The sequence below is a fragment of the Prenolepis imparis genome, unplaced genomic scaffold, assembly GCF_030444845.1.
Source record: "Prenolepis imparis isolate NDT839.2.m4 unplaced genomic scaffold, iyPreImpa1.0 SCAF_2, whole genome shotgun sequence".
NCBI classification, from domain to species: Eukaryota; Metazoa; Arthropoda; class Insecta; order Hymenoptera; family Formicidae; genus Prenolepis; species Prenolepis imparis.
The window spans coordinates 12,788,480-12,801,919 of NW_028141160.1; the positions used below are offsets into that span (position 1 = coordinate 12,788,480).

The 13,440-nt window shown below is 34.9% G+C and overlaps 2 protein-coding genes across 9 annotated transcripts in view; one reads left to right on the forward strand and one right to left on the reverse strand.

Moving 5' to 3' along the window:
* Positions 1 to 13,440, forward strand: part of LOC145946224 (neuroglobin) — a 207,179-nt gene that overhangs the window by 114,307 nt on the left and 79,432 nt on the right. The gene's annotated exons all lie outside the window — the stretch shown is intronic.
* The window catches only part of LOC145946184 (uncharacterized), a 67,071-nt gene that overhangs the window by 16,853 nt on the left and 36,778 nt on the right, over positions 1 to 13,440 (reverse strand). For 7 of the 8 annotated variants that reach the window (XR_014427022.1, XR_014427021.1, XM_083055719.1 and 4 more), the window contains one exon: positions 5,662 to 5,957. Coding sequence is in view for 6 of the 8 variants with exons in the window: in XM_083055719.1 (XP_082911845.1) it covers positions 5,662 to 5,957 (296 nt within the window). In the remaining 2 variants the exon portion in view is untranslated. Of the gene's footprint in view, positions 1 to 5,661; positions 5,958 to 7,424; positions 9,504 to 13,440 lie in introns of those variants that run through there. The other variant, XM_083055726.1, reaches the window with a different exon arrangement.

The following is a 13,440-nucleotide window of genomic DNA, read 5'->3' on the forward strand; positions in this document are numbered from 1 at the left end:
AGAGAGTATAGTCTAGTATTAAAGAGCACATGTTATGTCATTATTAATTAATGCGTTATATTTTTTATCGATATTATCTACATATTTTTATTTATACGCAATTCTTCTTTAATTTTTAATTTTTTAATCTACACATTTTCTGAAAATCGTCTTTGGGAATAATCGACGCATTAAGGCAAATTAATCCGCTAATAAACTTCCTTTCTTAGCTTGCGCGCGCAACAGAGCGTGCTCGCTGAAAGGTGTTTGTATGCACCTAGGTAAACAGAGCAAAAACAAACGGACGATGTATGTATAGTATAGCCCGCAGACGGCCATCGATGTTGAGAGATTTTCCGTCGAGGCTTTTCCCGGCTGCGCGTCCAAGCCAGCCGATGCATCCGTGTCGATGCGAGTTCGCACGCACGGCACGATGATACGCAAAGTGCGTGCACAGAACCGGGCTCGGCAATGGCCGAGCGACATGCGTTCGTTGCGTGTGCGTAATAACGCGCCGCATGGAGTAGGTGTCACTGAACTAAACTGGCTGCAACATCGTCGTAACTTTAAGCATCGCGCTCGGAAGAAGAAAGCAAGCGTGATGAAACGAGCTACCGCCGCGGAAAATAAATGCACGTAGGTAGATATAGGCAGGCAGGCAGGCAGGCAAGCAAACCCCGTGCAACATAATCACGTTTGCGGATATAACTATACTTGCGCATACGGGGTTCGTGTGGAGTTGTACGAGGAGAACTTCCTCGTGGCTCGATTCCTCCATCAGTCGCATTCTTAACGCGCGGAAAAGAATTTTTTTTATCAACGAGATCAATCAGAAATAAATCCATACATGATATTTTATTAATCACTTGTGATTTCTAAAGTTCGACGTTTTTAGACGTTTGCTAGATCTCTGAGAAATCAAAGAAACTAAGAAACGATCACAGAGAACTCTGCGTTTTCTGAATATTAATTTATTCATGTAACATAAAGGACAATAAAGCCATAATATTTAATATTAAATCTTCAGTGGAAATATAGATCAAAGGGACAAAGGGAGAAAAAGAGAGAATTTATTGAAAAACTTGAGAATGTATAACACAATATAAGGGACACCAAATAAGCATTATTTTTTTCTAACAAATCGATCTTGATGAAACTTGGCACAGAAGTAATATAAGGCTGTTAAAAAAAAATAATGCCCATGTTGTTATATATCCTCCTTTTTTTACATGACAACCATACATTGCTTTCTTTGCTTGCTCTCTTTCCTGGAAGTAATCAAATAACTGCATAGTGCTCTTAGATTAATCCGAAAAAAAAAAAAAAAAAAAAACATGATAGTTACATCAATAGCTTCCTTAGAGTAACTGCACGGACAAAATATGATGTCATACATCGACGCTCGCACACGCACATATGCATGGCGGTATATTGCGTCATAAAGCTGGATTATAAAAAGTTTTGTGAGACAGAAAGAGAGAGAGAGAAAGAGAGGAAGAGAGAGAGAGCAATGTTTTGCGAAAGAAATAAAGTGTATTAATAGAGGAATGGCGTCACGAGAACGCGTGTTACGCGGTGCGTCAAAGCATAAGCTCGCAAATAAAAATACCCATCGATTCATACCCTTCCGGGAATAATAGAATGCGATAGAAACACCCCGGACAGAATGTCCATGCATCACTGATATTGAATTCTCTCCTAACTACGGCTGTTATTCTTCGTACTTAAGACACATTGATAGGGGATATAGTCTCTTAAATGCGAGGGTGAGTTCTTTAGTAGCAATAATCTCGAGGATAGGGAAATAATATATTGTGATACGGATTAATCTTAAATGGGAAATATTCTTCTTTTTTAATTAATATAAAATTGATTTTTTTAGAATTAAAGTATTAATTTTTTTAATGATTTTCAAGTTAGAATTAAAACAAAGAAATTTTTGCTGATATTATATGTAATGAATATAAAAGTTTCTTTTTTTAATCAGAGTAATTTCACCTGTTTAGAATTTCAATAATAAATTAAATCGAAATTTTATCTAAGTTTATCTACCTTACAGATACAGAAATATGCACGATAATTATTTTATTTTATCAATTCATTAGATAGTATTCTTCATGTTTCAATTGAGTTCTCGTTAAAAAAGCGAAAAGCAATGATCCAAATGCGAAATGAGGGGATATAATCACTCTTTCTCCGTCAAAGGAGAATTAATCCGCGGAGAGCCCATCCTTTCGTGTCACGCAATAATTAAAACGCTATAGGACGATCGATCGCGCATGACAACGTTCAAGAGAAAAGGGTTAATTAACGTTGATTCGCGGTCGGATATTCGTTTCTGAGCAATCAGCGTGATGGGCCGCGACGCTTTAATAATTTACTCTTCGATCGAGAGTGAGCTACATATCATATGCAGCTGTATATGTATGTACATATGCGTGCGTACATATGTATGTGATGTCATGCGAACCAACAGCCGCGTGGAAAATTGGGGATAAAAGGCACTGGTTGACGTACGAAGGACCGCAGGATCGGCAAAAGACGTTGATTGTCCTGATTTATTCTCACCTGCGGTCGTGCCGATCCGTGCGGAGAAATGTGTAAACGACTATCGCGAACGAAACTCCCCTTCCTGACTTCCGGCCAACGGTACGCGCGTATGATGCCCCCTTTGTCTTGGTGAAGAACCTCTGAGAATCTTCCCAAGAACGTAACTACTAGCGTACAACGAACTGTTACCGAAGATTCCTCCAAGGATTAATTCCTAACGTCGAACGCGGAAGATCAACCCGTGCCATTCGCGTTATCTGCGCGATTACGTCCGGACGCTCTGTTAATTGTTAATTAGATACAATTGGCTAATGTCAGACGACGAAAATCAAGAGATAAAATCGCTACAAAGTCGATGTGCAGTTGCCTCGATATACATATAAACAATGGAGAAAAGAAAGATTTCAGAAATTAAAAATAAATTAAAAAGTTAATTAAAGGGAATAACACGGTGATAATTCTAATGGTCGAAATAAATGCAGACCTTATTGTTCAAATGTGTTTCAAGATTAGGAATAATACTAATCTCGAAGAATATCAGCAATTAGCTCTACCCTCGTTTCGATCACGCCGTGTCATCCTCGTATTTCCTTCACACATTGATGGCTATAAATTATTTGTGTTAATTAACAATAATAAATTTAAATTAAAAATATTATAATTAGAATAATGTAATTAAGTTACAATAATTATTATTAATTATTATTATTGGATTTTTAAGTGCCATTAGTTAATATTTATTATTTATAAAGAAATTGAACATAATCTCCACTCGTTAAATTGATAAAAAACGTGAATATTTATCTGAACATAAATTTTCGTCTTTTTACAAAAAATCTATTATATAAATTCAACGATTCATGCCAATGAAATTTTTACAACGATACATCAGCATTTTTTGTGATTTTCTCAAAGCAATGCTATAATTGATTTGATTGTGTCCAAGAAACTTATGTTGGTATAATTCTAGAAAATGCGACCACTTATACCGAATAAAGTTATGCTTTGAATTCTTTACTCGTTCTTATTGCGCTTAACTTACAATTAAACAAAAAGACGAATCGAAACATAAACGTGGAATATCCTTTTTCAGAGAGTTGTACGCACTAGTTGCGTCATCGATTCGTTAAAATCGAATCTTGATAATTGCACAAAATCGTCAACGGAAAATCGTGACTCTTTCTCTCTTTCTCTTTCGTTATCAATGTTTTTTTAATTGATAATCGTCCGATCAAAAGCGCATGTGATTGCAGCTATAAATAACATTCGAAGGAAAGAAAGTCTAATTCTCGCTAGAATATATTAGATGTCTTAGAATCTGCAACTTTTGTTGCAGTAATATTTATTAAGAGAAAATCCTTTTTTAAAGAGAAATTTGAACAAAAAAATACAATATTTGAGTCAAAACTAATTCAATTATCTTACGAATTATCTTATGAATATTTAACATCCAATCATTATTGTAATTATTTTTAATAATTTTATAATTAATTATTATTAATTACATTACAAGAGAGAAATTAACTCTAAATTAGCCAAAGGATATGCTCTTGAATTTTTAAACCTTTTTCGTTCATTGCTTTCGTACAACCACCGCAAGCCACATGTGTATCGTGGTTGTATGTGGAATTAATGCATTCGGTGGCTTGTTAATTAGTTCGTTTATTTAGCATGTACGAACTACACCATAATTCAAGCTTGACAAAACCAGCGAGTGCTTTAAAACATTGTCTCAAAAAACAATGTATATTAATTTTTTAATCGTTTTTGTCGTTGTTATTATTATTACAGAAAATAATTAATATATTATAATATAAAATATTATTCCAATCTACAATTATAAGTATTGTATAATAGTTTTTTTAGAAGACGTTTCATTTTTTCAACGCACAAGCAAATATTTCTGCAATAACTATGGCTTTGTCAGTCTTTTCAAAAATTTAGCAAGGTACAAAAAAATTGCGACGAATAGAAAAAAAAAAGATTATTAAAATTCAGGTACGATAAAGAACTTAAGAAGGGCGCATTTATTGAAAATGGAAATTTACTCACAGGACAAGAAGGGATTTAGAGCCATCGCTGGCTGCATTATGCGCCACGGCGTGTCATTATTTTTTTTATCTCATTGTTCCTGGTACATACGGAACGACATGAAGCGAACAAGGTGTTGCGCGCCGTAGTCGGATAATTACTGACCTGCTCGTTCAGTAAAGGTGCGCTTGCCCGAATAAGTTCCTGCTCAGAAAGCTAAGCAAAGAACTTTCTACAGACAAACTAGGAATTTTAATTGGTGTGATTTTAGTGTGCATCTCGATTTCGTTATGTATTACATATCTATACCGCAAGTTTTTGTAAATTTAATCTCTTTACAATAAGTCTAGATTTTTTATGAAACGTCGATCTACAAAGATAAAAACAATTGACTCTATAAAAAGCCTATAAAACATAGATGTACAAGATTTTAGATTTATAATTATTCAAAAAATGTGATTCAACAATATCAATAAGCTGTATTCATAACTTGCAAAATAAACTGATTAAATTATCACAGCTTTAATCGATAGCTTCTAGCATCGTTATTAAGAACTCTAGTGCTTTTATGTTTCATTCTCCTTCAACTTCATCATTAATTCCTAAATCGCAGGATTGTCTCTCATTAAAAGAAAAAATGATATATGATAACATAATCAATGTTCCATTTATATATTATTACATCATAAATAAAAAAAGATACTGATAATGCCAATAAATACATTATTCTCTCTTAATGCCTACGATAACGATTTTGATTAGATGTTTTATATGTTTTTAGTTACATTATATTTATGTCGAAAAAACAGTCATTCTTTTATATCATCTTTATATCGAGTATATTGAAATGCCATATTTGTTATGTATACCAGAATAAAAAAAATATAATTAAAATAGTATATAAGTATATAGTTTTACAATATATTTGCATCGAATGCATTCTACTTTAATCATTATCAATGGCAAAAATAATTAATATTATAAATAATAAAGAAAATTTGACAATTGTTTACAGTCAGAGTTCTCCGGAAAGCAATTCTAACGAGGGAAAATAATTGACAAAATTTATGACATAATTTTGCTGTTTATTATCACACTTACCGGAAACTTGCTGCTGTGAGTCTGTAAACTGGCCGCCTGTTGAGCCTGACCCGAACTCTGCTCGTCCCCGTACAAGGGTGGCATTCTGTATTCCGGCGCAAAGGGCTGCCCGGCCGCGCTTCGAACTTGCCCGTTCTCTGCGACGCTGGTCCTTTCCGGACCGGAAGTCGTTCGCAACGAGGAACGCTCGACTACCGTCTGTTCCCGTTGCTCGTCCTGCTGACCATCCTGATTGTTCTTCTGATTGTGCGACACCGGCTTCGGCGGTGGCACTGGTTTGTAAGGTCCTTCTTCATCTGTAACAACAAATATATAATTTAAGAATATTCATTAATTTTTGGTCAAAAGGAATTTAATTAAATTTTTCATCTAGAGTAATAATTATGGTCATATTTTTTTAATATGTGTATTGTACTTTCATGCATTTACACAAAATAAAATCGGTATTTCAGAAATTGCTATGTATACATAAGTACACTGAAAACTACGTCAAGAATATTTTATATTCATAAATAGAAAACATAAGCTACTCATCTATTAAGGACGATAAACATTTTGTGCGATAATATTTACATAAACTGGCCATTTAGTTGATAAAATATTAAATTGCATAAAACACATAAATAATCAATTTCGCTACACAGCGAAAGTTACAATTATTGCGCGTTAATTACAATGTTTGCTTATAAATATGCTCGTTCCTTCAATTTCTTTTTTTGCTTTGCTCGACTTACATTAAAGAATCACTCATATTATAATGTTTTTAACGCAGCAATATAATCAGTTGTACGCGTATTTACATTACGTTGTATTAATATTATATTATATTCCTACAAAACATCCTAATTACACTGCGTTAATTTTGCAGAAGAGAACGGTGTGATATACGTGTTTCTACGTAACTAGATCATGACTAACTAAGGCTTTATATCGCCAGGCTAAAGAGATAAAAAAAAACAAAAGTGAATAAAATAATATTTGAAATAGAAAATAAAAATATTTACGCAAGCTATTTTTTCTACTGAGTTATATTTAAAAATAAAATTTCTATTTAGTAAAATAGTAATTTATATTATATTTATATGTTAACTAAAATTTTATTTTGAAATACTTGGAATTTATTTTATAAATCAGAAATAAATATTTCTGTATTTCTCATTAAACATTTCAGTAATCAATTAAAATAATTATTTTTCTCATATTATGTGAGCAGTAAATATTTGCAGAAATATTATTCTTGTACTTATTTTATTTTTTTTCTCTCTTACAGCTTACATATCTGAAATCTGTTTTCGTATATTTTATTAAATTATATTAATTAATTTCGTAGAATTATATAATGCCGTACATTTTAATTTTATCAGTTAATTAGTTTTTTATCATTATGAGTAACATTTTCAACTGAATTGAAATAATTACAAGAAACAATAATTAAAATAATTAATACAAGTTTAATATAGCTTCAAATATTTTTATATTTTAAATCAATTGTAAATTTCTCTCTTTCTCTCTCTCGTATTTTTTCTCTTAAAATTTATCATTTTAATAAATTATTTTAATTACTGCATTATAAATATTTTCTGTATATTTATAGCTCTCTATTACATTCTTACGAAAAATATAAATTTTTAAATGTTTTATTTAAAAACTACATTATTCAAATAATTATTTAAATAAGCTGCATTTCAAATATGTTTATCATTGTAAGTTATATGGATAGGGGGGGGGGCGTGTTTCACGAACGCTTGTTGTCCATTAAGTACCTTGACTCTGATTCTGCCGCCTGAGACGATTCTCCTGCTTAACTTTGCGGACGGTAGTGGCCATCGCGTGTTGGCTGACCATCTCTGACGAATACTTTCACGAATGCACTTCGAGTCCCTTGTTCTCACTCTAGATGATCCCTCGAACGAAGTTAACGATAGTGACAGGTCTCGAGTCTCTTTAATTCGATGCGTGTTTTTTTTTCGAATAATATGCACTCTTCGAGGGGTTTCTCGCGCCTATCGATTATTATAATCGGTCTAAGGTCTAAAATGAGTCCCTTCGGAAAATATAAATATATCGATCACGAGAAAGATGTACAGATGACGATTCAGGCTTGAGTGAAGAGACCACCCAAGATGTCAAGATATAATTCAAATTAAATGTCCCTTTCGTCGCACGTCAGCAAATTTCTTGTTTTACACAAGGAAGAGATTCGATGATGACAAGCACTTTGTAAAATTACAAAGCTCATTAATTTGTACCACACGTTTCAAAATAATTTCTAGCCAATTTCTTACACGAAGAAGACCGCGGACACTTTTTCTCATTAAAGTATTAATTTAAGTTGTTGATTTTATTAGTCCTTTCTACGATTGATGCATGAGACGAAATCATTTTAATTAAGGGAACACAGACCGATACTGTAACTGTAATGAATTAAAACGTACGCTGTTTTGTGCATTACAAGTTGCGTTAATCCTGTGAGGAATTGGGTTAATTAGCATTCTTCGCGATAGACTTCCGTTTCGTCGACAACTCTTTGTCTCACCCACGAAAATCACACACAGGTCTTTTTTTCCCAAAGACTGTCATCATCCTGTCACTTTCACGCGAAAATGCTTATTGTTCGGCGCAGTGAAAACTCGCCTATTTTTCATGCAGTTGCGCACGAAAAGAAAACGCATTTAAAGTCGACTGTGTAGAATAACTTTCCTCCAGGTTTTATTTCTCGCATAAAAGTTCGCGCACACGAATCTAAGTTTCCAACGTATTTACTTACAGAAAGAATTTCGAAACAATGCGCAATTCGATCATTTTCTCTTCGATTTTACAAATGACAAATAATTTATCACAAATACGTTGACGCTTTTTAAATTTCCGTGCACCGTTTCCGAAATGGAAGGTAATGTACAATGTCTCCCGCAAATTTATCGTACCCTTTCTTCTTTGCAGAAAGAGAACTTTTTCTTTGTCATAGCTTAATGGCAAGCTTCCTCGAGAGTTCTCTTTCTTTTTTTTTTTCTCTCTTTTACTCTCTTTCTCTCTCTCGACGGTTCTTGTAATATCCAGTACGATCCAATTTATTCAACCGCTGCCTTGATTACTCGACGATGTTATTTGCTGCTCCCCGAGACTTCCGGTGCTTCACAATGAAACGTAGTTTACTTGTGACGTTAATGCAACCCCGAATAAATGTTTCTCCTACATTTTTTTTATTCTTCATTAACTTAGCCGCGTATATATACGTCTTTCCTACTTGATTGATCTATAATAATATGTCATTCACCTTAAACCTATCATTTGATTAAATCGATTTGGATTTTCCTCGATTATAACCCTCGATTAACATTCACTTACTCTTCCGAGTCAGATCCACGCGCACGAGCGTCTAATTTCTTAGTTTCTTATTCATCGATCTCGATAAGAAGTCTATCAGTCAACGACGTCAAATTAAATCAACGACACATCGAATTAAATCAGTGTCCATCCTATCTCTTCTAATTCATTCCTCAATTAGTTCACGTTATTGCTCCTGAATCCTCGGATTACTTTTCTCCGATTCCTTGTTCTCTTCTTCCTATAATCTTCCTTTCGCGCATTGATAGATAGATCCGACAACCGAATATTAACACCCGGAGCTTTCGTCGAACGCTCAATCAACTTTCTTCTCGAGAACGTCACACTTTCCACCTCGAATTTCCTTCTCGAAGACGCACTATCGACACGGCATGCACGGTTTTCCTAGCGCGAGCTGCTCGCGCGTGACTCGCGTTCGCGCGAATGCCGAGCTCGCCGGTCGAAGGAAGCGGATTTTCCTTCCTTCGCGCTGGAACGAGCGACGCGTGCGAGTGTGTATCGCCACCTCTTTTAGAGAGCGGCCACGCTTGCCGGCAGAACTCAAACTTTCCATTGAGTGAACGTCTGGTTCCGCCGTTCTGACTACACTTCCGGTATCGTCCCACCACGAGGAGTCATTATAGACGCCTTGACGGTGGGAGAAAGAGAGAGAGCAAGACGACGAGAGCGGAGAAAGATGAACGTACGGCTATACTCGGGGAGCGATTGCCGGAGCAAACGAGTGAGATATAGTTGGACGACGAGAGAGAAAGAAAGAGAGGATGATGTTAAGAGAAAAGAGAGAGAGAGAAGCAGAAGGAACAGACCTCCCGACTTACAGGGATAATTTATTCCACGCTCATACACGGTCGGGCCCGGCGACGCGCATCCGACGAATATCAAGCTGCTCTTCGTCAGTCCTGCGATATCTCTCGATTACCGATCGTTAGATCCGGAGAGAACGCATGAACTCACGTCCTCGATGAATTTTTCTTCCTCTCTCACGTATTTATTTATTCGTGTCTTCGCAGATCATATTTTTCGAGTAAATAAATCATCCTTTTTTACATATGTGGACAGATAAAGAAAAAAATATATAAATCATATCTTATAAAATTGATCGATACGTATAGGTTTGGTGATATAATTGGAGCTTTATAACTATGGTTCTCTATAGTTGGACATGCAAATGGAATCTAAAGTTTCTTAGTCGAATATGCCTCGTTATGGTTTAGAGATTAATAAGAGTTTGTGAGAAATTCTCTTATAATCCCTTTTGTGAGCTTAATAACTTAACAAAGTTATGAAGCGTCAAAAAAGGAGTTAGTAAAGTTTTACACTCTTCGATTTAATTCAGTAATAGCTTATCTGATTCCTAAAATAAAACGCAGCTGTCAAAGTTCATCTTTTGATAAAAATTAATCGCCCAATTTATCAACAATTTAATTTATAATTTCCAAAAATAATTTTAGTTTGAATACTCTTAATTATATTGGATTAAGCGTGTAATATGTTAAAGTTGAAAATTTACATTTCTTAATTTTTCCCATTACCAAAACTATTTAGACAAATAGATGCAGAATAATCCATTTCGGTCCAATTAATTATTTTCACATATCTCACGTATACATAAATCGTTTAAAATATTCAAACGTTAAACAATATTTCGAAAATTTACTAAATAACATTCATTCGAGATAAATTTTATGGGAAAATTAATTCGCACGGAATTAAAATCATCATTAAAATCGTGATTGATATATATCTGTGTTCTCACGGTCCTATTCGCAGCGCAATCACAAACGACAATTTGGCCGACGAGCAACTTTGTATCCAGCATCACGGGACAAATTATGGTCCGTAATTCGATGAGAGGGAAGGAGGAAAAGTCCACGTACGCGCCGACCACTCGCTTCACGGTTCGGCGAGATTTTCACCGCTGGTAATAACACGATTGCGGCGCGCATTGGAAAGCCGAGAAAAAAGACGCGATTGCAACGCAGATTAGTGGCTGTCAATTGCATAGAGAATCATTATCGGGGGATATAGGGCACGGCGAAGATAAGAAAAAAAAAAATCGAACGGCTTTTGCACCGATGCGATGACCGGAAAAAAGCCGACCCGAGCGAAGCTGAAGGGACGCACGAAGAGCTTGATCTACTCGCTTTTAATTTCTATCTCGATCAGGCTCTACACGGCTCTCTCGAACAGCCGAGTACGTTGATTGTCATTTTTGCTGTGTGAGACAACCTAGAGAACAAATTCCCATCACACGCTTGATACATTTCTAATACAGGTCGGAATTTAAATAGATCTCACGGTCGCGAGTCATTCGAGGCTTTCAATTAGAGATAGCAGGTTTTAATTAGTAACTTTGCCAACGCTAAGCCAGCCTCTGTCACTCCTGTAAACAAGCGCTATCCATCAATCAGTGTTCGTAAAAAAATTCTCGTGAAGCTGATTGAGATTAATCTTGCACTTGAGTATCAGCATAACGTGTTGATAGTCAACGTAAGAGGTATAGTAATTAGAATAGTTTCACTGTAATCTAATTTCTTAATTGGAATTTAAGAAAGTGTAACAGTTACGTCTTTCCAGTATAAAAGTTATTGCTAATGTAAAATCTCGGCGTAGATTCATCCACTCGCTAATCTATCCGTCACTTTTACCCGTCGACGTCGTGATGGATCATCGCCTCAACGGCAAGATTACTATCTTTCTTCTTAACGCTCCCGAGATCGATCAACGAATAGGAATTCGTGGCCTTTATTGGCAGAACGCGAACTTTATCCACCCACCTATCGACTCCTGCAGTCCAGATTTAAATTTCCTCGAAATTTCCTTCGACGTAAATTTTTCCGCTCGCCACGTCCGATCCGGGAGCTATAATTAGATACGTTGATTTTTGCATTCAACGTGAACTCAACGCACCAGCAGCAAGTATTTCCAAATACGGGGACGCGGTATAGAACCGTAAAATCGATGACAAAACGCGTCCGCGGTCAACTGCTGCTGGGAATCGATTAACGATTCGCGCGCAACATCTCGTCGATTGTATCGGAGAGCTGATATCGCGCGCGTTTCAATCGTTTCCTTTTATTTTTTTCTCGACGAACCCGTTTCTCGACAAACGCGAGTGCGGCGAGTGGCGGATCCACGAGCCGATATCCACATCCGTGCTTGTCGATCCGAGATTTTTAACGAACTACATATACCTACCTGCCGCACTTACCCCATTCGTGGCCGGCTTGATGACCGGCTCGCGCATCCACTATCGATTTCTGCTATCGAGCCTGATTATATTCGCGCGAAGGCGCGTGAGGAACGCGCTTGGAAATTATATGGGAGGGATATATAAGAGGGATATAGGAAATATTATTCTTAAAGAGAGTCCGGTAGAGAGAGAAAACTCTGACAGTAGTTACGATATAATGTAAATGTAATGTTTATACATATATATAATATCCATTCCTTATCATAATGGTCTCTTACTATAATGGTTACCAGAATTGTTGAACTACCTTTAATAGTTTGTGACAAAAAGAAAGTTATAATAAATTTAAAAATAATCTAACTCTGTTATTGAAGGACAAGTTTTATTGGTTAATATTTAAGGAGCATTAATTTTTTAATACGTCCCAAAATTGCCTTTATCTTTTTAAATAGGAGTATATAATAATATTTTATTTTTCGTAATAAAATCGATTTAAAATAGCATTATACATAATTATAGTATTTGTTTTGATGCTATCTACATTATTAAAAAATTACATATTCTTATTTTTCAAAAATAAAGACTATTCTTTGAAATTTTATTAAAATACGTATATCTTTATTCTTTAAGTTATAAAACTTCTTCATTAAGAATAAGTAATTTCTTATTCATAATTCTTATTCAATCAAACTTGCAAATTAAAAGTGATGGCGATTATATAAGTATCTTGCTGGTATTAATAAAACTATCCTGTATAAATATATCAAAATATAAGTCGTATTTTTTTCATTCATAAATAGTTTAGTAAGATCGAAGCTAATTTTTTCTCTAACAATTTTTAATTTTTAATTACCACCACTAACATGTTCACAACCAGAATTTTCGCATAAATATATACATATATGCTTGTATAATATTTTACGCGATGCATTATTCCTTCAATATAAATTACGAAAACATTATATCGTTATAAGGGACAGGAGAATGTTTAGTTTCCCATGAATAATAACACTGTATTATTATACATTCCTTCCTCTTATATAGCCTCTATAGTGCTGTTATTTCTCCATTTTGCCTACAAGTTTCGTTGTTTGTACTTCATTGCGGAAGAAGTTATCGTTAATAATTACTACAGAATATTCATATTGTAATTTTCTTTGGAATGCAAATAGTGTCATCAGATTGTTCATCAGAATGCCTATGGTCTACAAATTGTCTAAGCAATTTGAAATTTATTTACC